Source organism: Halichoeres trimaculatus, unplaced genomic scaffold (assembly GCF_033239565.1).
Source record: "Halichoeres trimaculatus isolate MK-OKI-2021-1 unplaced genomic scaffold, fHalTri1.1 fHalTri1_scaffold_16, whole genome shotgun sequence".
Taxonomy (NCBI): domain Eukaryota; kingdom Metazoa; phylum Chordata; class Actinopteri; order Labriformes; family Labridae; genus Halichoeres; species Halichoeres trimaculatus.
Window position 1 is genome coordinate 3,473,763 of NW_027437194.1, and position 27,267 is coordinate 3,501,029.

The 27,267-nt window shown below is 38.4% G+C and overlaps 1 protein-coding gene across 1 annotated transcript; it reads left to right on the forward strand.

The window, feature by feature from the left end:
• The first annotated feature begins 392 nt into the window (after positions 1–392).
• ttc33 (tetratricopeptide repeat domain 33) lies at positions 393–26,268 on the forward strand. Its single transcript, XM_074689680.1, has 5 exons — positions 393–470; positions 743–988; positions 9,893–9,974; positions 18,832–18,963; positions 23,283–26,268. Exons 2-5 carry the CDS (start codon positions 744–746, stop codon positions 23,655–23,657), a joined length of 834 nt encoding a protein of 277 aa, XP_074545781.1. The 5' UTR covers positions 393–470; position 743; the 3' UTR covers positions 23,658–26,268.
• Positions 26,269–27,267: the final 999 nt, after the last annotated feature.

A 27,267-nucleotide genomic window follows, 5' to 3' on the forward strand; every position in this document is an offset into this window, starting at 1 on the left:
TGAAAATTATGCACTTAAGATGCACTTTTACAGGGAATAAACCTGTTTTTAAGTTGTACAGGATATTTAAAAAAATCTCTCGACTCAATAGACAAGCTGCCCTTTCAAGTAACTTTTGTTTTTTAATCCGTCCTTATTAAAATCCTTAGTTGACTTAAATGAAATTCGAAATGTGTTGTATGTACCGTGGTGCCACCTAGAGTGAGTCAAGTCGACGGATTTACTTCCATAACAACTCCCGTCGGATATTTCCGGAAAACTTTTTTTTTTAATAATAATAATTTTAAACAAATTTAACGGTAACATCTCGCTGCATGATTTTTTTAAAAATGAAATCCAATTGAAAATAAAATCAAATGTTTAATTTTTCTGCACAAGACGGCAATATTTCAACAACATCCGGGTCATCGAATATGGCTCACTAGTAGCTTCCGCTAGCGTCTGAGTTAGCTCACCGACAACTGTAGCCTGTAAGTTTATGCAAATACACACTTCTAAATACAATTCTGCTATCTCTAAGTAATAAAGTGAAGATTTATGCCTTGGTTGGTCAAAATGTTTTTCTGCGTACCGGGAGGAAACGAAGTTTCCAGAGTCTTGTTAGCTCAGTTAGCCGCTAACGGTAGCTAGCGTTGATATGAGTTGGTTGTTTATGCTTACTGTACTTTTATAATTTATCACGTTTCTACATGAAATGTGTATTCAACACTTCACAAACACCCGGACTTTCTCATCTGAACAGGATGGCTTCATTTGGCTGGAAAAGGAAAGTAGGTGAGAAGGTTTCAAAGTCAGTGGTGCAGAAGTTTGAGGCTGAGGAGGAGGAGGAGAAGAAGAAGCAGGAGCCTGGAGGTGATGGAGCAGGTCAGGATGAGGAGGTGGACTGGCTGCACGCCATCAAACGACGGAGGGAGATCCTGCTGGAGGACTGTGCCGTGAAGAGCAAGAGGCTGAAGGAGGAGGGTTCAGTGCTGGCTGAGCAAGGCAGGTGAGAGATGCTGACAGGTGTCTAAGCAAAGTGTTGTTTATCATTCAAAACAATCCACAGATCCTCTAGACTGTAGACCAGGGTGGTCTGCAATCTTTACTTTCATAGGAGCCATGTAGCCTCAGCTCATCTGGATTAAAGTCATTCCAGAGCCACAAAATCTAAACATAGTTAAAATCTAGAAAATAATCATCTAAACGAGAGGTTTTTAGAATTCATGAAATTGTAGATTTAATGTTAACTTTTTTTAGAATAACTTTGGAAAAAATCTGAAAAAATAAGTCAACAAAATTTGCAAAAATAATAATAATAATTTCGAAAAATTTGCTAAATAATTCAAATAATTTTAATTTTTTTTTTTTTAAAAATTGCAACATAAAAAAAATGGAAATTTCCAAAATCTTTGAAAATTTTAAAAAATAAAATAAAAACAATAATTATATATATATAGATGTAAAGATATAAAATTAAAACAAAAGATAAAAAAATATATAACTGTCTAAAACTTGGAAAAACTCGAATTCCAAAAACTTCCATTTTTTTTTTCGCCTAATGAATTTGATTTGTCAGACAATTTAAGTTTTTGAGAATACCTGAATTTTATAATGTATTTATTCTTTAATTATTTATTTATTCATTTATTTCAAATATGCATATTTGCTGCAACTAAGAGACACGATGAGAACTAGAGCCTTATTTAGTGGTGTTTTTGTGTGAAAGTAACGCGCTGAAAATTCTCTAAATAAGCGTGAATGCAGACCAAATCAGGTTTTTTCTGTGGGAGTCTGTTTATTTGTGTTTTTGGTCAAGTAAAAAATGGGCCTGTCTGAGTGCAGAGGAAACCGGCAGAGGAGCAGGGAGGGGGTGTTTGGTGTGAGCGCTCTGGGCTTCTGCTGCACAAAAACACTGCTGTAGGGGTAATTTCTGCCCTAAACCTTGTGATAGGACCCAACTTGTTCCATCCCAGAGTATCACTTTAAGTCACCAGGAGATGGCGCCAGTGTAGAGCGCACATCTAGAAGCATTTATCCTGCCCTGCTTATAAATAACATCCAAATTAATGCTGTTTATCAAAGGTACAGCCAATACAAATTCTGTAAAACTATCTTTGCTGATGTCTGATTAATTATGGAGCTATTATTTCATGAATGCTTTCAAACATGGGATAAAGTGTAAAGTGTTCCTTCATTCTCCTCTGGTTCCCCTGACGTATAGAGTGTTTTTCCTAAGGAATAAATATCACAGCTTTCTCTTCGATTCAAAAATCTCATCTTCCTTTGTGTATATTTCAGCTGTTTTGATTGACTCTGATACTGAAACAAAAACAAACAAACATCTGGGTCGTCTGAATATTTTACGTGGTTTAATTTTTTTGACCTTTTCAGCTGAACAACAGGCACTCTGTGAACCCTACAGTACAGAAGAGGTTGTTCCCTTCACTGACTGCCTGTAATCACATCTTCATGGGGTAAAGTGGATTCTGTTGGGGAAATGATGTTGTTCATGCTGCTCTGTAATGAGCGCTCAGAGGTTTGAGATGGTGCCTGGTTGGGTCAGTTGGTCATTGGGATAGTTTAGCTGCTCCTTATCTCATTTAGGAGGCTCTCTATGACCTGCTTGGGAGTGTAATATCCTCCTGAGTCACATCATGTGCTGATAAGTAGGGTTATGGAGTTTCAGGTTGTAGGATTTGAGGTTTTCTCTTAGAGACAGACGCCTCATCTCGTCAAAGCACACAGCATAAACCAGCACAGCAGATTTATTCTGTCATTTCTTCTTTCTCACTGCGCTTTGTGGAATATTAATGGAGAATCACAGACTGAACTGTCACACTTTATGCATGAATGGGCTGAGCGAGAACTTTTAATCATGAGCTGCGTGGTTGAAAGAATGTCTGATTAGTTGAACAAACAAAACTTTTGCAATGTAGACTGCATTTTAACTTGTCAGGTTTTTGAGCATTTATCTGTTTTCAATTTTTGGTTGAGTCTGTTGAATAAGGTGTTTAAGATGGTTGACACCAGGAGTGGAATAGAATAGAATAGAACTTTATTTTCATTGTAACAAGTACAACGAAATTGAAGTCACAGCAGCAATCAAGAAAACAAAAGTAAGAAAGTGTATAGAAAGTGCAAAAAGCTCCATAAGAAAATAGATGCTGACAATCTGGTGTTAGCTCTGTTAGCCATGTCTGTGAATAGCATGATGCTACTCTGCCTTCTGGTATTCCCTCCGCTGCTGGGTTAGCAAAGCTAGCTCATCCATCTTGTTGGAGATAAATCTTACGTTCCTAATAACGATGGATGGAAGGACAGGTCGATCTCTTCTTAGACGTTACCTCAGTGCCAGCAGGTCCTTACCTCCTTCTCCTCACCTTGTGGGGAAACATCCGGCCTTGCACCAGTTAGCACTGACACGCTAAAGGCTGCTAACAGCTGATTTCACATGTAAACAATTCAGCCATGGTTACATGTAGGATCTCCAGACAAACACAGGAGCAAAAATAAAGAAAACTCAGTGTTAGCTTGATGCTAATGTATACAGGAAATTGCACTGATATGCTAGCGGTTAGCATACTACATGTATAAAGCTTCAGTTTTAAAGCACAACTTTAACTTTCATCACAGAAACATATCACATTTAGTCTTTTTAAACAATACTAACAACTCCAAATGTCAAAATACTGACAGGTAAATGTTTTCAGACATAACAACTCAAAGCAGACACTAGACCTACTGGCTTACTGAGGTCAAAAACATGAACAATACATTAATGTCACATTACATGAGATTTTTACTTATTTAATTTATTTAAGTCCAGAGATATCCAGATTAATTTGCCAGTGGCACATTTACGTACCTACAAATTTAATCAAATGTGACACAGAAAAAACTGTAAAGCTATTTTTGGAAAAAGAAAATCCACAGGAAACCGATAAGGAAAGAAGCAATAAGGGCATTTTCTTCTTCTTCTTTTTGTTTTCTTAAAGTTCTTCGGTTTAATAAACATTCTGTGCAAAAATGGTACCAGAGAATCCCGATCTTAACTCTAAGCAAAAAAATTGTGATTCACATTTTTGCCAGAACCATGCAGCAATATTTTGAAATGTCTGAAACACTTTGGAAGATCAGAAACAGAAATCAGAAAAACTTTATTGATTTAGGGAAAATGGCTTTTTAGTTTAAGTTACTCCCTTCAAAAAGTGTTCAAAGCAAAAATACAACACAAAATTTAAAACTATGAGATATAAGAAAGTACAAAATAGAAGCACAAGTGTGATGTGAAAATTTGAATATAAAACATAGAGTAATTTACAGACAGATGCAGGTAAATCTATAACGTATGAAAATGTAGCATTTTTACTTTATATCCATGTTTAAAACACGGGAAAGTATCGTCCTTTGTTCTCACACAGTTTTCTCTCCTGACTTCCTGCACTGTGAAATCAGCTCAAACTTGTCCAGACCAGAAAAAAACTCAACAATCATTCAACAAACAAAATGTCTTAGAGTCACTGACTTGAGCAGAGAGTGTGCCGTTATAGATTTATGTCCCGCTTTAAAACCACAGCAGATGTTTCACACTGTTCTTCTGGAGCTACAGGAGGCAGCAAGTCCCATTATCATCCAAATACTTCTCATACTTCACTGATTCGTCTTCCTCCCAGCTGCTGTGCTGAGTCAGGGCTGAACTGAGCTGGAAGCTGCAACCTGGCTCTTTTGAGGCCATTCAAAGTGTTGCAACATCTGAAAACATTGTTTTATCTCATCTTCATCCACTGTGAGAGGTGAAGCCAGAAAACGGCACGGGTGGGCTCTGGTGGAGGCTGGGAACAGCCGACCAGAGGCAAACTAGCAGAAAGATCCTCATGTTGATCTGAATCAGACATTTAGAGATCTTTAAAGTTCACTTCCTCTTAGGTTAGCGTCTGTTTTCTTTGACTGTCCCTCATCTTTCCTGCTGATCCAGTCAAAGCAGCAGTTTTGAAATAACTCATAGATCCTAACGTCTCAGAGAAATGAACGCTGGGTCATAAATCAGTGTGATAAGAACTAAAGTGATTGGCAGTCCAACTTTTTCAAATCCTGATACTACCTGGAGCTTTGGTATGATTGATGTAAACAAAGAAAAGGCGTAGAACCAAGTTAACTAGATCTGATCTTCAGTGATGGCCTCAAGTTTTGAGAACGACACAAATTTTTTGGTTTTCACAAAGTTTGCTGTCTCAGTTCTTATTGTGACATTTTGATTGTCCTGATTCATTTTGTTTTCTTTATTTACAATTTTTTGGGTGCTGATTCTTGATTGAATTATTGTATATTTCCAACTTTTGCAGGTTTTGGTTTCTTTTTTCGCATCAGGCCAGGTTAAAAAGTTAAATGATGATGATAATGATGTCTATAGACTGTATCAGGAGCCATATTTTCCCAAAATGCACATCACACATGAGTCAGAAAAAAATCATTCCACCCTCTGCTGGAGAAGAAAGTGGTAACTTTTTTCAGACACAACTTATCCACAAAGACTGAAATGAAGGATTTAAATTAAAAATAGAAGATTTTTTAACAAAGAATCCCAATCTTAATATCATAAAGCAAAAAAACCCTCAAAAAATGTGACTATTGATCAGATGAATTGCATTTAACGGCAAAATCATGAAAAATGACTTTTGTGAAAACCAAAATTTGTGTCAGTGTCAAAACTTTTTTGTGGTCTGTTGGATTGATACCAACATCTCTAATATCTAAGTTAAATGACAGAAAGCAAGTTTGAGAAAAGTTTATTCAACATTAATTTTTATTTTTGACTCAAGTTCCTTCTGTCACAATAAACGAGGCAGGCTTGGGGTCCTATACTGCAGGCAGCCAGCAGGGGGAGCTGTAACTATTATGGCCTCATGCAGTCTAGATGTTCTGCCAGTACTATGGATGACAAACACTTGGGCTGGGAGAAGAAATCTTTACACAATGAGTGAGGATTTGTTGTTAGGCAATATCAAAATCGTGATTCTTTGTCGAAAATCATTTTGTTTTTCAAATCTAAATTCTTCATTTCAGTCTTTTTTTATAAACTGAATGGGAAAAAAGTTACCAGTTTTCTCCAGCAGAGGGTGAAATGTTTCTCTATGGGAAAATATGGCTCAAAATATAGTCTGTCGACATTATCATCATCATTTAACTTTTTCACATGGTCTGGTGTGGAAAAATCCTAAATAAAGAAGAATCACTTTTGAAATAGGATCGTCCCTGAATTGTGGCACATTAGCATCAGCCGTTTTTTTAATAATAATAATAAAAAAATCCCCATTACCATCTGATTGGTTACAGAATCATGCCTCAGGTAACAGCCAATCAGCAGTGAAAGCTGTGCATGCACAGCACTCCCACAAACTGCAGAGAGGAGAAAAAGTTTTTACTAGGTGGAGAAACTCTGGAGAGCTGATCTATGTTTTGGTGGCAAGTTTAGGCAGCAGACTCAACAGAAACTACAATAAACATCCCAGTTTCAGTTTTTTTTGTTCTTTCTATTTTATAAGACAAGCTGACAATATTTTCACTTAACTGCAAATTAATACCAGCTCCAAGTATCGGTCATTGGCCTCCTTGGCTACTAATAATTGGTATTGGTATTAGCACTGAAAAAGATAAACAATAACCATGTTTTGTTCCTGTGTTTCCTCTTTTTTAGTTTTCTTTACGTATTCTTCCTTACAATAAGAGTCTAGTTAATCCTCTTAATGATTAGACTTTATTAACCCAGCCCCCACCCCTCCTTCCAGTCTCTCTTCCCTCTCTGTGACCGATGCACACAGTTTTAATAACAGCACACGTTTCATTTTTAGCCCTCAGGCTTCATATGTTGTATATCTTATTGCTCAACTTCCTCAAATAATGTAGCTCTGTCCTTTTGCTTCATTTCATGGTGAGATTTCCTCACTGCTGTAGTCTCATTTCCTCACTCCTCTCCCCGACTCTCAAAGAATCGCTGCATTTGTTATCTTTGTCTTGATCCTGGTCCAGGCTGTAATCCAGGTTTTGTAACCTATCGGTGTAAATGGATTCATTGTGCTGCTTCAACTTTTCAGGATATCCTTCTCTATAAAGCCATAAAAGAAGATAGACGGGAACATTGTTTGTCAAAGTCAGGAAATCAGCTCATAATCTTTGAGAGCTTTTCTCCTGATCAGGCGATTGAAGCAGAGTTTGAGTCAATATTGACTTGAGGAAGAGAGAGCTGTTGATGAGGGGATGACCATATGAATCCTTTTAGTGCATTAAAAGACAAAAAAAACTCTGAGAAACTCACTTCAGGTTAAGGCAGCTGCAGAAGAGCCCACAGAGGTGCTTTAAGGTCTTTTTCCGACGTCTAAAAATATCGAATAGGAAACCTTTGTCTCCCGCTCACTCAGATAATAAACAACAAGGTCGGACACTTCCCTGGAATAGTTTGCTTTATATTCATCCAGTGAACTGAGGTGTTTATTTAGCTCATTGTGCATTTCTTTTGGCTTCCATTGTGTCCGACAGGTGGACAGTTATTGTGAAGCACACACTCAGTGTTACAGCCTCAGGAAGCTGCTTTAGCATCATGTTTCCAGAGAAGGGTCTTCTTTGTAATCACAGTTGACCCGTGAGATTTTGGGGTTGTGTATGACGTCACCAGAACCTCTTTAAGACCTGGTTTTTACTCCTTCTGATGCTCACTCTGAATTCTTCTTGGGGAGCTTTGGTGTAGTACATTCTGTCAAAAGTACCGGGTACCGATTCCCCTAAAATGAAAAGGTACCATGTTTAGGTACCTGAACGCATCCTTGTGACTGTGAAGGAGTGGAAGAGTAGCCGATTTTCCATGCTAGACATGAACACAGCATTGCAAGGTTATATATTGAAGAATAAATATGTTAAATTAAAAAAAAAAATTTAAACAAATTGATATTTGGTACCACATAAACATTAAAAAGTACTGAAAATTGGTACCATTGAGTACCGTTACTGATTACCAGGTACACAGACGTGGGTTACCCAGACCTCCAGCATAGGCTACAGTGTTGAACCAGTGCAAAAAGAAAAAACATGCCTCAGACGCAAAAGCCCATGTGCACAGCCTGATGTTAAGGACGGATTTGGTGAGTCCTTCTTAGCCTGACATATCCCAGGATTCATCAGGGATGGGTACCTTTCACATTTGACACGATACGGTACTGATGCCTGGTACCTGGCAATTGGTACCGGTTCTCAACAGTACCAATTTTCGGTTCCTTTTTTGTGTTTATATGGTAAAAAATATCATTTTTTTGTTAATAAGATATTGAAGAAATTCAATTTAATATACAACCTTGCAATTAGGGATGTCCCCGGTTTTACATTTTCACTTTCGATACGATACCAATACTGCAGCATTGAGTATTGGCCGATACCGATATTAATCTGGTATGATATCAGCATTAAACATGCATACTTTTATTACTTATTTTGTAGTATGTCTGTCATGTTAGAAAAGGCTTGATTAAGTGATATTATTCAAACAAAGAACAGTAGTCAGCAACAGTAGGTATGAGGAAAAACTGACCCATTTATTATTAACTAATGGGAAACAGAAACTGCTGATATCGGAGATTTTAGATGCATTCCGATACGATACCGATACTTGTTTTTTGCTGATATGGGGCCGATATCTGATATCAATATCAGACTGGGACACCTCTACTTGCAATGCTGTGTTCATGTCCAGCATGGACAATCCTCTACTCTTCCACTCCCTCACAGTCACATGGATGCATTTAGGTACCTAAACATGGTACCACTTTGTTTTACATGAATCGGTACCCGGTACTTCTGACAGAAATCGGTCGGTACCTATAAAAGTACCTGATCCCTACTTGTCATAGATGATGGACACAGCCAAACTCCTGTTTCATCCAGTTGTGGAGGATTCCTGGCAACAGCTGTGATTTTTTATTTCTGAAAACACTGATGAAGGTTTATTTTACTGCAGAAAAATGTGGGTTTTTTTGTTTAAGTATTGAAAATATATGTTTTTGAGGGCACTGTAACAAACAGGAAGTGCTCCGTAAACCTGACCGTCTCAGTTCAGTTCAGCTTTTGTGGTTTATGATTGGTCCGCCATTGGTTCGTCACACAACAACAACTCCTCTCTACGCTCTCATGTAGCTTCTGTATGATAGATCATAACACTATAGTGTAAAATGCTCAGAGTCATTGTGAAAATGCAGAAAGCGAAGCAGGACTGAAAACAGGTCATCTGATGATCAGACAGATCACACTGCCCCCTTGTGTTTTGGAGGAGTACTGCAGAGCAAGAAGTAGAACTCACCAATGCATCAGCCACCACGGTGTACCATCAACTCAACAGTATAAACCAGACATTTTGATTTGGCGTCTGAAGCTACTGAACGAAAACTCTCATTGGTGGTCACATCTCCTTTTTGAGCCCTAAAGGGGAACACTACGAATTTCTTTTAGTTTCCTCACCAGTCAGAAACTCCTCATGGAAGCCGAAGTCACATTTCTGTGAATCCCGTTGACCTAGTTTTTGACTCGTCATGTGCCGATGAAATAAAGGATAGTTGAAGCTTCAACAGGGAACAACCAGGGAGGTTATCCACTGAGCAAATACCTGCTTCTATGTTCAGAACATTACACTAATGAAACTCAGGTTGGAGACAAAAGAATCGATTGTGTGTCTGCGGTGTGAGATATGATCCTCTGTTTGAGTCTGTCATAGCTTCCAGCTGCATCAGTCTAAGTCAATTACCAAGCCATGTTTAAGTTACAGTTGGGCCACATGCCTGTGTGATGTTGATGCTTGAAATCCAGGCCGAGGATCATTCACGACGTCTGAATCACAAACAGAAAGTATAATGATCTGCTGTGTGTGTTTCAGGCACTGGGAGGCCTTAAAGAAGTGGGACGATGCCATCCAGCTGACTCCAGAAAACCCGGAGCTCTATGAGATGAAGTCACAGGTACAGTTCAACCCTCGACTTTGATTCACTCTTACATCTTTCCCAATCTGTCTGAAGACATCACTCTTTCAATTTCTCTTTTAGCTACAAGAAAAGGGTTTCCCAAACTTTTCAGACCCCAAAATAGCAGAGCCAGAGAGTGGTAACACGCTTATTAGCTGCAGTATTGAAACAAGGATGGAAATATGCAATTCTAAATTGTTCTGTATTTTGGTGCGGCCTTGCTTTGGGAACCACTGCATTAAAACGTCAGTCACAAGGGACAGAGTGTGAGAAACAATGAAGCAAAAAACAGGAATAGCTTACCGAAATCCTCCCTCTTGTATAAAACTTGGGTTTAATCTCAGTAATGGCGCTAAAGTGGATTTTAAAGAGACTTAATAAAGCTCAAAGATGGTGACCTGATACAGGTAAAGAGGAGGAGCTCAGTCACACCTTGACTCTCCTGGCAAACAACGATAGAAATAAAGAAATTTGTTTTTGAGATCCAAACCCTTTTTTACACCAGACTGTAGACATTTCATTAAGCCGTTAAAACGTTCACAGTAATATGAGCTCTAACAGAGATTCTTTGGCTTTTGCAGCCAGCTTCAAGAGGACTCTTAAGGCAGTGCAGGGTTTTTGCAATTTTGCAGAGCAAAACATGTCAGCACAAAAATTATCACGTTATTACAACCAAACAGCAAAAATATGAAGCTTATAAGTGATTCTAAAATCAGGGGTACATTTCAACTCAGCGGAGTATACTTATACTTATTTTTATTATTACTAATTATTATTATTATTGTCTATTTTACTGCATATTTATTTTAAGCAAGGAACAATTTCACAGTGGATCATTTGGCTGATATTTCACTTTTATTTAATATCGAAAATTAACAGGTTTCATCATTTAACAAAAAAAAAAAAATCATTTACCGCAATTTGCAGTTTTTGTGTTTGTTTGTTGTGTTTTGAGTTTTTACGTTGTCTGATTTCTCAAATGTTAAGTTTGCTTTTCAAAATTAACACAAGAATACATGTTTGTATTTATTATTTCAGTATTATAAGTTAAAAATCAACAATAATTATAATAGTAATAATAATAACAAATAGATAAATAATAATAATAATAATAATAATAATAATAATAATAATAATAATAAATAATTTATAATAATGAAAAAAATAATTATAATAAATTATTAATAATAATGATAAAAATAATAATAAAAATTACTTTTTTGTATGGCACATTTAAAAACAGAAGTTTACAAAGTGCCTTCACACCAGTCAGGACACAAACAGGAAGGAACAAGGAACTCAAGCTACAGCATGCAAAAAATAAAACAATAAGGCTTATTTCAGACTCACAGTTTAAGAAATACTGTAGCTTCATATGACAAATGAACCCAAACAATATAAGAACTATGCAATATAAAATGAGACCATGGAGACCAAAATAAAAGCTTAAATCATAAATAAACAAGAAAAATAAAAGGCAATAAAAAGGGATTGGGAGCAGAAAACAGGACAGCATGTATAAGAAGACAACATTGAGAGTGTTAATAGAATAATAAAATAATAAAATAATAGTAATAAAAGTGATGATAAAACAGTGATGGTGCAATAAACAATAAAAAAGCCAGTAGACAGACAGTAAAACGGAGGTAAGATAGAAATATAAGAGATAAAAGATGACATAAAGGACAAAGAGACAAAGAGGTTTAAAACATGCTTAAGTTATTGATTTACATAAAATAATTCACTTTGTGTATGTCTGAGAAATCTGTGTCAACTGTGTTACCCATTGAATAAAACCCTATAAATCAGCAATGGTTTGCTCCAAAGTCACATGACCCAAATCAGCTGAGGGCCCATCCTTTTTGGTGGGAGCCTTGAAGAAAGTGTGTCATGTTTCAGCTCCTCCTCATCAATATTTCATCAAATTTCCAACTGTGTTACTGTGATTTTTGAACCATAATTCTTTTAAATTTTGTCTAAACTGTGAAATAAATGATGAGGGACATTTCTAGGGAGCGTAGTCTGACAGAGATATGTTGAATAACTCTAAATTCAGTTTAATATGGATTTATGTTGAAAAATAGTCACAATGTTTTTCCATAACACAGTTAATAAAATAATGTACCATTTTTTAATAACTTAAATATTTAAGAATTTTTGAGCTTCAGTTCGTATCCAAGAATATACTTTCCAAAAAATAGAGTATGTTGCAAAAAAAGCAATTTTTCACTCTTTAGTAGACCTGAAATGTTGGCCTCATTAAAGATTCACTCTTGTGCTGAAGTGCTAATTTTTAAAGCTTGCTATCTTCAAAGTTATTAAACTTTTCAAACTTTTCCAATATGGCCACTGTTGATGATAGGTTTAAAAATTCAGTATCAGAAACAAATGGGTGATGTCACAGAGACTATGATTTCATTCTTTTCTTAAAATTACTCCAAGAAAAAGAGAGGGAGAGATTATTTAAAGTGGTGACAATGAAAAGACATATATTTTTTAATCTTTCCATGATGGTTACGCTTCAAAAAACTCATTTAAACGTTCAGGAATGACACGTGCAGAAAGGTTTATGATGATTTGAAGCTGGAGTCGCTTCTGTCTGCCTCCACTGCCCGTTATAACCTTTGTATCGTTGACGGTCATCATTCATTGGCTGAAATTTATGAAATCTGTTTGGAGTCTCATAAATGTGCCTGTGTCGGCTGAGAGGAGGATATCACCCAGTCCTGTTCTGGTTTATATTTTTCCTGACCTATGACTCAACACCGCACAGAAGCAAACGCCTTAGAGATGCAGAAATACGGAGAGCAGAAACACACTTCCTCTTTGTTATTATTGATAATTTGGTGGAAATATAATTACTTCGGAAAAACCATCAATTGACCGTCTGTCTTCTTTGACTTTTTCTGTTCCAGCACAATTTTGTGTGTAAAAAAATTAAAAGAAGCCAGCTTTGGGTGAACAGGATTTCATTTTTTTTTGTTTGTTTCAAAAACAGGTAGTGAAAGTAGAGCTTGTCTTCAGTGTTGCATTAAAATTTCAAACTCGTCTCCTGATGCAAACGTACACCCCATGTCAGATAGATACAGAGTATGTCTCTGCTGTTTCCTGCTACATTCAGAGGTCGGGGGCTGCAGTTTTTCATCATAGAAATTAAGATAAATTTGACTAAAAGCCAGGAAAGATCTGCTTGGTTGACTCTCAGATCACATTTTCTGTTCACATCTCGTGGTTTGGAAACACTCCTCCTCGCCACAGCGCTGTTAACACACTTCCACGCTCCTCTGCTTGTGTGTGGTTATTTATCAGCCATCATTTCCAAACACACCCTCTCTCAGCAGCCGCTTTCTTTGCTTTTAAACTGGCGTGGTGATAACATCGTGTTTATGACACCGCTGAAAGCCTTCACGTTTCCCTTCCCCAGCTCGGTTTACACGTTCCTTTTTACTCCTGCTTCCTTTGGGTCGATACCTCTGTGTGTTTTTGAGCCTTTTTCCTCTTCTTCACCCTCAGCTTATCCTATTCTTCTCGTAAATGCGTCTTCTGAAGAATAGCAGGCGGTAGACAGACCCCTTTTCATTATAATTTGCTCATTTTACTTCAACTAACCCAATTAAATCTCTTCCAATAGCCGTTCACATTACGTGGAGCTGAAATAATATTATCTCTTATTGGATATTTGAGAAGGAAGTCATTATCGTCTGGAAAACTCCACAGAAACGATTCTTTTCATCCTCGTGCCTTCGGTTACTCGAAACATGACGTAAGTTCAGACTTTGCTGCTCTGCAGAAAACAGGCAGAGCCTCGCCGTGTTCCCGTCAGAAGCCCCAGGTGACGAGAAAGCTTATTTCGATGCTGGTCAGTCACTTCCTCTCGTTGCCTTCTTCCTATCTAACTCAATCAGCTTCTTAACCGATGCACCCGACTGTGACGATGGTCCGCTCCGGGGGAAATTGGATCCATTCATTTCACTGTTGCTGCACCTTCTCGGCTGTAAGATGATATTTGAGACTTTGGTCAATGCAATTTTTATAGATTTAGTTATACGTTTGTGACATCAGTTGGGTTTTTCCATCCATTTTTAAGTATCTTTGAAAATCCTATTTCAATTTAAAACATTGACTTCATATAAAGATGGACGACGCGTCTCTGCAAACATGATGCCAAAATAACCCCTGCAACAGATGCGGACACTTTTGTAGTCAGAGTCTTCAGAGGACGTAATGGATTCTACAGACGAGACATCACAGAAACTTTGTGTTGAAACGTGACTTCAGAAGATAAACTATCAAATAATAAATATAATAAAAATATAACTTTAAAAGTTGTTCTTTTTTATTTAAATTCCACTTGTCTCTAGCTAAATTTGCGTTTATGCTTGCTACCAGGCTTGCCGTGAAAGTACACAACATCCACTTGATGATGCGTCCTAATCATTGGTTATTAGAACAGACTTTAAAGAGGGGTATCAAACCAAAAAGTTGCTTCTGAGATCTTCACAAGATCGTCATCTGAATCGCTAAAATGATGAGGTCATCGTGTAAGGATCTCCGAATTGGTGCATGCATTGGAGAGGCAGGCCTCAAACACCTCCACAGAGGCTTCAAGAGGCCTGGCCAATCAGAGGGAAGGGGGTTTGTGGAGCAGGAAACTTTAAAGGGGCAACTGCTAAAAAAAGTGTTTGAGGCAGAACTGAAATAAAGGTTTTCTAAAACACTTGTGTGAGATAAAATATGTTTTTTCTTTAAAGTTTAAATCATGTAAAGTTTCTACCAAGTAGCAACCTCCGGTCTAAGAATATGAGACAATGCAGAAGTGCAAAAACCTGCCGTTTTTCGAGTGTCCACTTGAGGCTCGCTCCAGAAGTACGTGAAGTCACAAACACACCAAGCCAAAAAAAGCTGTTTTCAAAGCAGAAATTAACCTATTTACAGCCTGGTTCAAACAATGTCTCCTATCTGAATTGCTAATTTCACTATCAGTGCACACTGTACAAGGTAGATCTTTCTCTAACTTAGCACTTCACAGGATATTAAGATCCTGAGCTTGCCCAATCAGAGGCACAGCTCAGGTCATATGACTGACGGGCGCCCTATAGGCCCATTTATGCTCAACGTTTCGTATCTTCTGCTCTGAGCTCATTTCGTCAGTATGAAGCCCGTCGGCATGAAGCTTAAGGATATGGACCAAACTAAGCAGTACCACTGGAAACTGTGGGGGCAGTGCTGCTGTTACTACTCAAAAAAAAAAAAAAGCTTAAGTGAGACATGAAGAAGAAAAAGCAATGGCGAAACTTTTGCGATGTATTCAACTGCCTCTCTGATCACTGCCTGCTACAACACTGCCTCCATTTTTGTCTTTTATGCAAGTCGAACACTTTTATTACCTTCACCACAGTCGCCGTTCTTGTTTTTGAGTTTCATTGTCATAAGCTTTTGACTCTGGGCTCACCCCCCTGGTGGATGTTTTGGCTTCCTGCAATGTCAACGTAGAGGACGTACGGAAGTATGTGGGCGGTGGCGATAACATTGTTTGAAATGTACATAAAGGGAATAAAAATGGGCCTTAAAGCTGTACTCGAAGCCCGTCCCACTTCCAATACGGCCGAGACAGCCGATCTGCTTCAAAAATCTGTTTCAAAAAACAGAAGCAAGGAGACTACGTCCATTGACTATACAGTCTGTGGTTTCTACGGGGTACCAGAGGGACAGTATGAGGGGCTGTTACAAGACAGCAGTTTTAGGATGAAACGCAAAAGTGATATTGTGTTTGGACCTTTCACAGGAACAGCGTTTTAGTCAACTTTAAACAGAAATTTTGAAAACGGCCTCCAGAGTCTCAGTCTCTCTTCACGTTCTCAGTTCTCAGTGTTCAGAGAGTTTTATGCATTAGTGGCCCGTCACTTGAACATGTCTTTGCATTAAGCGTAGACATCAGCTCAGTTATAAAACAGACCTGGTTGGAGTTAAGTGCATCGCTTTAAATTCAGCTCCTTCATGCAGAGCTCATTCTGTGCTTTTGCATCGTAATTTCTGACTTGAGTGCTCCGAACACTTTGCACAAAGAGAGCTCCATGCTCATTTAGAATCTGTGGCTAAAAGTGGACTTCAAGAAAATACTAAGTAAGGTTAAATAAAAGGCAAAGGATACAGGACGATGCTGCAGCATGTCCAGGAATCAGCACTTGGTCAACGTCAGATTAGTGTTTCTGCTGAAAAGCTAAAGTTCTGTACAGTCTGCTCACGTTAAAACTGCGTGTGTGTGTTTCTGCTTAATGTCCGACCAACAGATGATGAAAAGCGTCTGATCGGGTTAATGAGGTCAGTTCAAGTCTGTTAAATGTTAACACAGATAAGTGAATTACACTGAGTCATCTTGTGACCATGACTGTGCATTGTTCTGCACATTCATGTGTTGAATGAGTCATGTCAGCAGGGCTGAAACTAAATGTCTCATTAAAGATTAATCAGTTGATTTACGACGACAAAAAACACGGTGTGGTTCTATCCAAGAATAATCCAAGAAAACTGATATTTGCAAGGGGAAAACTACTGAGAGACATTAGAAATTTTACAACAACACTTTGAATAATGAGGTACTTAAAGAGAGAGTTTGCAGGATTTTCCTTAGAAAGTAGAATGTCAAGTTTTATAGGAATAATTCTGCTCAATCGTCTCCTACTGGCCACTATATAAGCGTGTCAGTGTCTGTGTCTGCCTCAAACCCCCTCCTCTACCTGTATGTTGATGTTTGGTTGCTTTCTGGGTGGGGAGTAAGCATCGTTACATCAGCCAATGACTTTGGGGTTAAATAGCAAGTGAAAGAAACTATCCTGAGCAGCTATGATAGTGGACATAGCACAGAAAAAGAAAAACACAAGTTTAAAGCTTTTTACTAGGGATGCACCAATCCAGCTTTTCTGGTCTCGATACCGATACCTGGGCTTTGGATATCAACCGATACTGATCAGATACCAGTGTTAAATAATAACCTGCATGCTCTACTGTGGGATAAGACTGGTAATGTTTTGAGTAAAAGGTAAAAATAAGTACATATGGAATTACTGAAGTTAATATTTATTTGAACTTAAAGTTTTTAAATGTTTAACAGCAGTTTGGTTAAAAAAAATGCTTCAGAATTTACAGAAATGACTATTTGATTGTAAAATTTTATACCTTGTAGACTAAATCATAGTTTAACTTCAGTGTCTGATCGGTGCATCCCTACTTTTTCCTAAACGAGGGTGAAGCTTGGCTCGACTTTCACTCGCTTTCAGGAACTTGGAGAGCAGCACAGGACGAAGAGTGACACAAGTTAGCTCTCTGCTAACCAGGTTTGTGTCAAATACCTGTGGTTAGCTTGTGCTAACATGCCAAGTCAGGTGCACGGCTCCGGAGTCTCTCCCATGTAGAAACACAGTGCTACAGGTGGTTGCTGGACTAGTGAATGTGTTCACGTAGCTTTGGTTGGAGGCTACAGGTGGCACTGAGCCAAGGGGGAGGAGCCCAGTTTGAATGTTGTGTTTACCAACAAGTCACGAAAATTCTTGCAGACCCTACCTTTAAGTTATCCAATTGTTCTTCTTCTTCTTATTATTATTATAGTTAGTATTAATAAAAATAATAAAACATTTTACTTTATTTTTTGTTATTGATTTTATTTTTATATTAGAATATATAAATATATATAAATATTTATATAATACATTTTATTTAAAAGCACCTTTCATACCACTCAAGGTCACTTTATAAATTATTAAAAACACTAAAATAATTCTTAACATTCTTTTTTAATGTTTTTTTAGCCACAGGTGGTTACTGGGCTAGTGAGTGTGTTCTCGTAGCTTTGGTTGGAGGCTGTGGCTGTGGGCTACAGCTGGCACTGAGCCAAGGGGGAAGAGCCCAGTTTGAATGTTGTGTTTACCAACAAGTCATGAAAATTCTTGCAGACCCTACCTTAAAGTTATCCAATTTTTCTTCTCCTTCTTCTTCTTATTATCATTATTATTATTATCATTATTATTATTATTATTATCATCATTATTATTACTATTATTATTATTATTGTTGTTGTTGTTGTTGTTGTTATTATTATTAAAAATAATAATAATACTTTTATTTTATTTTTTATTTATTTTATTTTTTGTTATTTATTTTATTTATTTTTTTATATTAGAATATATATATATATATATTTATATAATACATTTTATTTAAAAGCACCTTTCATACCACTCAAGGTCACTTTACAAATTATTAAAAACACTTAAATAATTCTTAAAATTCTTTTTGAAAGTCAAAATTACTTTATCACTCCATAAACATCTGACACTTTCAGTATTCCTACTGGGCCACCAACACACAGAGCAAACATTACTGGAAAGAGTCCCCAGGTTTGTTTACAGCCCCTAAAGAAAACTCATCTTGTGACTGCGATTCTTCAAGTGCATTTCTTAGTACAAAACTCTCTTTATTTGAACTTATAAACAATAAAACGTGTGTTGATCGTTGTGATCTATCATGTTGTGCTTGTGCTGCTGAATCTGTGACTGTCTTTCAACAAAATGAGCATCTGTTGCTCCACTTCTGCTCTTAGCATTCACCAATACACCAGATGCTGCTTCTTGACAAGGCAGTTATAGCGCCAACTACAGGCCTGGCATGCTTACTACAGCGCCTTCAGTCCCTCAGAGTTTAGGTGCAGATTTTTCCTCTGCGTTTTAGCGTTATGGGGTGAAACGTTGTCATGCTTTTGTTTAAAATTGACTTAAAATAAGTTTTTTAAACATTAGGTTTCTCCATTTTTACCAGGATAGATTACTAAAATGTTTGACGACTGATTTTCCCTCCTCAGGTGCTGACCATCCTGCAGGAGGTGTTCCCAGCAGTGAAGGCTGCAGAGACGGCAGTGAAGCTTCGCCCCCTGTGGTGGGAGGGCTGGCAGACTCTGGGCCGCGCCCAGCTCAACCTGGGAGAAGTGGATCTGGTGAGTAGCTCAGCGCTGGCAGAACACTCTGAACACAAACAAATTAAAGCGGCTGATGCTGCTCGACTGCTGTTGAATTCAGGGGTATAAACAATTCAGCGAGTCACAGGAGGAAACAACGGAGCCTGAGACTTTAGTCCTGCTGTGATTCAAACCAAATGCATGAGTTATCTGGAGCCAGGAAGACTTTGTTTTACCTGTGCAAACAGAAAAATAAGTGCGTTACATAACTGATAACAGCTTCATTCAGACATCTAACAACCTTCAGTGTGTTTGCTCGAGCTGCACCAACATTAACCTGCCTATAAATCAGATTTCTGCTCCTGCAGCAGCGCTCTAAAGACGCCTCAGTTCTCCTGTTTACTACTTTCAGTCTTTTCTCGAATACGTCGTCCTCCTCTCAAAGCACACCCAGCAGCCTCGGGCTCGAACGATTGCTCAAATTGGCCCAGAACAGGCCGGGACCTGTGGGTGTACGAAACCTGAAGATCCCGGTCATGCCATTGGCCCATTTGTTGGAGCCAATCAAAGGAGGCGGTGAGTTCGGGAAGCCTTCAGCACAAGGCACCGTGTGTCTCTCCTTTGATGGAGAGGCCTGTCCTGCGGCACAGAAAACAATAGGAAGTGTTGAAAGTTGGTCGGGTGAAAACTAAACCAAATATAGACACACCTCTGCGTATAATGAAGCTATTGGGAAGGAAGAGGAGAAAAAAAACAGCGGGCTATTTTTAGAAAAGCTTGTTAGGACAAGTTTCTGAGCTTTGTGTGCATCAACATGTTGGAGTGATGGCTGTTTGTGCAGAAGCGAGCGCACAGATCCTGGTTTTCTCTTAAATAAACCCTTTCTTTGATTTCTTTGTCTGAATCTAAAAGGAGAGCGCTCGCATTAAACAAACACGAAGCTTTTGGTTTAATCTGTTTATCATGTTCTTAGTGTTTTAAAAACACAGACGTGGAAGTGCTCTGCAGCATGACGGCTCTGCAGCCATTAATCTTCCTGTTATTATCATTAACGTCTCTTTGGCTGTAAATTTCCACCAGAAGCCGGTTTATCTGCTCTCCTTTCACAACAAGAAGTGGGTTCAGGATGGAACTTGATCTGTTGTTTTGGTCTGAGATGATTTCATTCAAAGAAAAAATGATTACAGAGAAGCTGACAAAGGCTTTTTAGGTTATTTATATTACAGAGAGAACATTGCAGCAGTGTTAGAGCTCGATGAAAAGGATGAATCTTCCTTTTAGAAACAATCTTAGGATGAAGTTCCTCTTTGGTGATTGAAATCATCCCTTCACCCTGAGTTTAACCACGTGTGAGGCCGACATTTGAGTGAATTTTCATAAAAGGTGTGCCTCACTGTGACTGGATCAAAGAGGCAAATGACAGGTGAGCAGCTCATTAACGTGTGCTCATCAGAGAAACGTCTTCTTTCCTGTGTATGACCCAATACATAGGGATGGGACCGATTCATGTAAAATCAAAAGGTACCATGTTCAGGTACCTAAATGCATCCTTGTGACTGTAAGGGAGTGGAAGAGTTGGTGTTTTTCAAAGCTGGACATAAACACAGCATTAAAGGTTTATATATTAAGTAGGGCTTTCAACCGATTAAAATATTTAATCCCGATTAATTGTATGACTGTTTTTAGTTTCAGGGTGATTAATCTCAAATTGATCGCCCATTTTTTTTAGCTTTTCCAAATGTACCGTAAAGAGATGATTTTTCAAGTTTTTAAACAAAACAGCTCAGTGTGACCGCAAGCATAAGCACGGTTCACTTCTCCTCGGCACACCTCACGGAGGTGGGCTTCAGCACGGTTTACTTCATGCACAAGCACAAGCACGCAGAGTGTATGATCCATGACGTATGATCACCTCTTGAAAATCATTTTGAACGATAGCGTGGTGTTTAGAGGGCTGTGTCTAACCAAAATAAAACATCAGTCCAAAAGTCTCTAAAGTTGCAGCAGAGCTCTGTGTGTTTCATTGTGCCATGCCTGCATGTGATACCTGCTAATAAATCATACTGGAATAGTGTGACCGCTGGCTCTCCAACATGGGAACGGCGCAGCGGGGGCCAATCGTGCTTGAGCAAGGCATGGTCTGTATGGTCAGTGTGTCATTTGGCAGAGCTTTGGAGCTCAATTTTCCTTTTGAACACCCTGTGTACTCATTTCTGCTCGTCAACCACATTGTTAGTGCTGTATCAATTCCTGATTTCCCAACCTACGGAGCAGGCCGAGGGACATACACAGAACTTGGCATGTTAATCACGTGTCAAATAAGTTTGTGGCGTTAAAAGAAATTTGAATCAACATGTTATCGCGTCAATTTTGAGCATTATATATGTTAAATTGAAAAACTTTGCAATTTTATTAACAAATTAATACATTTTACCACATAGACACACAGAAAATTACCCCAAATTGGTACGGTTGAGTACTGATACTGATTTCTAGGTACCAAGCATCTGTACTGTATCGTCTTAAATGTGAAAGGTATCCATCCCTACCAATACATAATGCATAAATTAGGGATTGGGTTCAGACACTAAAAAGCAGATTATCTCTATGACTTTGACATTTCTTTTCATCCTTCACAACTTGTTAAAAAAGACTTTTTATTCAAGCTCTTTTTATTTTTAAGACAAAAAGCAGTGAACTGTAACTGATGATGAAGCTTAAAGCTGAAAAACTTCATGTGTAGCTTACTCAAAGTCGACAGCTGTTAAAAAAGCTGTTAATGATCGGCTCAAACATTATGTCTTGGCGAGTGGTAGGATGTCACTTTTGTTGAAGTGGTTGTTGAAACCTAAACTAAAGCTCTTGGGAGGTGTTCCTGGTCTGCAGAGGTCAGTACTTACTGAAACAGTTGCCAGGAATGAAAACTAGCTAGCATGCAAAATAATGTGATTTTCTTTCAAGTTAAGTAGATCAAAGAATTTTTACATCAGCTTTTTCTGGTTTTATTTTGATGCTTATATTATTTTACTTTACACAAAGAAACAAAATTATTTCACACATAAAAACTACCTGGAAATTTCCAAAAACGTATACATAAAGTGCGGCAATGTGAAGCAAATAAAGGGAATTCTCCCAAAAAACATGATGGCAAATCATGAAAAGTTGCACAATCACAATCATTGGAAAAACTTCATACATTAGACTTACAAAACAACTGTTAGGCCTCAACAAAGCTTCCTCAGCATACAGCGCCATCAGATGTTTCAAACCGGCGAGGCTCACTGCCATCAGTTTTACAATTTTGATTCGCTCTTTGCTTGTATGCGCCCAGATTTCCAAGATGTGTGAGCTGCTTCTAGAGTTTTTCATGGAGTTACTGGGGCGTTTTTGTGGCGATTGTTTCGTAAAGTAGCTTTCATATTGCTGATTTTATTATTGAGATTTTCTACTGTGCGCTCAGAAACATCACACGTTTTTACTCTGTTCAAGATCGCCAAACTTTCTCTTTCTCCTTGTTTGTTCTCTGATTGACAAGCTAATAACAGCTGTTTGTGTATTCTTCTAAAAAATTGACCATTTCTTCCAATTTTGAAGTAATCTGCTCCTGCGTCGCTTTCATGGCGTGGTTAGCTGCCTGGCAGATTATTTGAAGTCATGCATGTAGTTAACGCTACGGTCGTACCTTAGGACTAATGGTCCCGTTTGTTTGATGACTAAGCATGCATATGGCCCTGGCTCTTACACATCCTTGGATTGGATAATGTTTACAACAAAGCCAATCCAAGGCCTGTTTTGTGCAACAGCTATGAATGAAACTTCCATCTCTGAGAGAGTTTGTACTTGTTGGCTATTTTACTTGAAAGAAACAAAAGAAAGGGCGCCATCGTCTGCGCGGAAGAAGACTGAGTTTCAGCTGCTTGGAGGTATTTCATGCTCACTACATCAACAAATTCACAGCGACTTGTGTTTTCTGCACAGTAAATGTGATTCAAGACTGCTCAGCCACGCATTGATTGTAGTTCTTCTTCTTCTATGGTGTGAGGCGTTTTTAGTCCCTAAAGGATCATTGCTGGGAAAGTTGTTAGGACGTCTATTTCTGATTTATTTCCCCATTTCACAGGCAGCGAATCGGCTCAGACTGCCTTTGACGTCAGCTGGTATTTCTGCGTAATGGAACGATAATTTTTACATCGATCTGCGACTGCACCGTCAGCTCAGAGATGTTGATGTCTTTTTAATGAAACTATAAATTAGGACGCAGTGGAGCCGCCTGGATGTCCAGGTTTTGCAGAAATTCCTCCAATCCATCATGATCCCCCCTGATCCCTGCTTTTAATCATGTTTTACTGTCCCTGTAGGCTGTGAGATCCTTCCAGGTCGCCATCCACCTCCATCCGTCAGAGCCCGCGCTGTGGCACGAAGACCTGGCCTGGGCGTGTCGGTTACAGAAGCAACACTTGGCGACTACAGAGAAAATACGGCAAGAGGAGGAGGCCCACAAGCAGATCCTGAACGCTCCTGAGCTGGAGCAGGACTATGATTTTGAGTCAGACGAGGTGCTGGCTGCCTGTGAGGCTGTTGCCGAGCGACAGACGCGCTACGAGGAGCTGAAGCGGACCGTTGTGGTGATGGACTCTGAGGGGAACATAAAAAATGTTGTGAGCGGGGGAGGGGGATCAGAGGACACAGAGACGCCATCCAATGAACAGTTTGTCAAAGCTAGAGGACTTTGAAGTGTCTCAACATGAATGGATTGTCCTTCTCTGAGCGTCAGATCTTTTTGTTTTATGTCAGAAACCGCCCAGAGCTGAAAATACCCACGACTGGAGACAATCCATCTTCATAGACTCAAGTCCTTCTTGATCTTAAATGTGTTTTTTCAAATGTTTATGAACTCCGATCCGTCGCAGAAAGGCAAGAAAACAACTCTCAACTGGTTGTGAAACAAAAGCAAAGAGAGTGTGACTAACATCAGCCGATATCTAAACAGCAAATAAAGTTCTTCAGTAGAAAACAAAGAACAAAGTTATCGAGAAGACAGAAATTGATGGTAACTTTTGATTAAAGTGTTTCTACTTTGTCTTGTGGTTTAAAATTGTCTCTATCGCCAAGGAGGTTGAATCAAAATGGTTAAGGGCCTGTGTCCACTAACAGCATTTTTGTGCTTTTGTCCCTAAAAAAATTAATGAACTGTCGTGTTTGTGGAGCTCAATGCTTGATTATTAAAATTGTTTTTTTACACCTTTGTCTTGAAGACAGGACGATGGATAGAGAAGGAAACAAGCGAGAGTAGCTAGCGATGTGAGAAAGTGTCCAAAGGCTCGAACCTGTGCCACTTGCTTGAGGACTAACCTCAAGGATTACGACCGAAAACTGCAAGTTCTGAGCTACTGTATTATTTCTGATGCTACCATCACAAAAAAAACACTGTTAATGGACACAGGCCCTTCAATATTTGATTTAGCTTTCTGGAGAATAAAATCTAGGGATGTTCGATACCAGTTTTTTCAGACTGATACCAGTACGAATACTTTATCTTGAGTCCTCACTGATACTAAGTACTGATTAAACTGCCAACTACTCTCTCTGAGTTCACGGTTTTCTTTTAAAAATAAATTAACAAAAGTGCAAAAAATCAACAAACAACTTAGAGTTTTAGTTATCTTTTAAAATACACTGAAGTGCAAAGTAAAAAGTTTATCTGTCAACTTTCCCTGGTTCATTCGTTTTGTCTGAACAAGACCTGATGCATATTTGGTGATAAAGCGCTGCAGTGTAGCGCCAACTACTGGAAAGGAAGACTTGAGTATCTGCTGCTGGTATTGGCAGCCTTCAAGAGTACCGTTACCTTAGATTTAGACTTTTATCAGTCCGAAAATGATACCTGGTATTGGCCCGATACTGATACCTGGTATCTGCCTAATACTGATACCTGGTATTGGCCCGATCTTGATACCTGGTATCGGCCCTATACTGATACCTGGTATCTGTACTCGCCCATCCCATCAATAAAATCTTTTCTCAAGAGTCTCTACAGAGACAACATGGAAATATTGGGGATTGAAATTCAGGTCTTATCCATGCCCAGTGTTTTTTTTTTTTTTTTTTTTAATTAATTTTTGTTTTGTTTTATTTCGTTCTGTTTGCTGCACTTCCATGGCACTTGGTTAGTGAAGTCCAACTTGGATCAACTTCACATTTTTTCATGTCAGGACTTACCCATCAAAACCAAAATTAGATAAGATATCAGTTAGGATAGTAAAATTGAAATGCACCAAGCAAACACCAATTTTTAAGGTGTAATTTGCAGGTACAGGGATCCTGCACTGCAAAAAACTGAAATCTTATCAAGGGTTTTTGTCTTATTTCAATTAAAGATTGTCTTGTTATACTTGATATGAGCCACATTCCCCTGACCTGTCTATAAAAATGTATTTTTTTCAAGTTGTTTAAAAACAAAAATGAGGTCTGAACTGCTTGTAACAAGTCAAAAAATCTGCCATGAACAAGATAAGTTTTCTAAAAAAGTTGCTTGAAAATAGAAGAATTTCTTAAAACAAATAACTTTCTGGACTTTTCAGGTGAATGTGGCTCATATTGAGTCTAAAAAGACATTTTCTACTTAAAATAAGACAAAAACACTTGATAAGTTTTTAGTTTTTTGCAGTGCGCTTATACCAAGACACAAAACACCAATATCAATAGAAGTGTTTCAAGAGTTACTTTTTTTGTATCCTGGCTATAAATAAGTTCATGTTTGACATATCCTCAAAGATTTTCTGCCTTTAACATTCTTAGATTCTCATCCTAAAAAATGCGAGTGGTGGACACAGGCCCTAAACCCTTTATGATTATAAACAAACACACTCTGCGACCGAGAGCTGTCTCACATTTAACCACACTTCAAGGTGTCACAGCTGCAGCAAACCACATCTCTGAGGAAGAGGAAGAGGGAGAGGAAGTGACAGGTACCAAGCCTGCTTTTGTTGCACTTTGAACATTTAATGCAACACAGTGAAATTCTTGGGAAATGATTCAGCATGACTGCACGGTTTTAAGTTTCTCACTTGTTGTGATGTTGATGTTTTTCGTTGATAAATTGTCTTGCAGGGAAAAAAATAAGACCTGAAAATTGCATCTGTGGTGTTTTCTAACCTCTGTTAATGAAACCGTGAAGAGAAAACCGCTCAAACCTTCTTATGTAAGATGTTTGAAGAGAGATAACTGACGAAACGCTGAAACATGATGCTAATCTTCACGTGGTGGGTTTATCTGAGCATCCATCTTCTGTGCACACGTTTTTTGACTGACAGGGATGTTTACAGGACGTGTCCGCGTGCTGTGATGTGTGTCGAGTTGTGTCAAACTGCAGCGAAATGCATCATGTGTTGATTCTTGTGTTGTGGTGTTTTTGTGTATTTCATCACTAAACACTTGTGACAGAAACTTTAAACTGTCGTCTTTTTGGACTCGTTTTGAAACTCTTCAAAAAAAAAAAGGAAGTTAAAGAATTTCTACCACGAGGTCTTGGGAAGTTCAGAGATAAATAAAGTCCTGTGTCAGCTGCACAAACCTGAGTACACTGGGCAGTTTCTCCTCTGTGGGATTTGACAGCCATGTCTTCTTTATGTAAGAAATATTTACTTTCTGTCATGAGATGACCTTGATTTGGTTACATAATCGGACAAACATCACTTTTGCCTGGAGTTGAACTCTGGTCCGTGTGCTCCGGACAAAGAGATGAAGTGTCTACAAATTGATTTACACGGAAAACAAATATATTAAACAAAGAGGAACATGATTACTCAAGGCGGTGAAAACCCTCGACGGCGACACGCCCAAATCATCGCCGCTGCTGCAGCTGTTGATTTTAGACGTTGCATAATAAGATAAATGGAGGTCGTCTGTGTGTGTTCAGGGTGTGCCAAGTGATTCTAGGTTAAACGCGGGTTTGTAAAGATGGTCCAACTGCTCGTTCATCTGTGTCTTTGTCAACTCTGAAAGAGTAAAATAAACAAATCTATAAAAAGTTTATTGAACCATCACAGGGACAAAAACAACACATCAGTTTTATTTTCAGTTCTTCTGTACAGCTCAGTGTATGTTCTGCTCAAGACAAAAGAAACTGTTATTTTAGAGTTAGTTCGAACCGAGTCTTCTGATTGGACGAGAGGTGGTCCATGAGCGCTCACAGCTACAGCCGTAACCATCCAACGTTTTCCTTCTCGAGCTCCACGTCTCGAAATTCAGAAGTCAAAACACATGATGGAGAAGACAAAAATTGCTGCAACTTGTTCCTTAAACAAAGATGAATGGATCAATATCGTGTCTCAAATTGAAAGT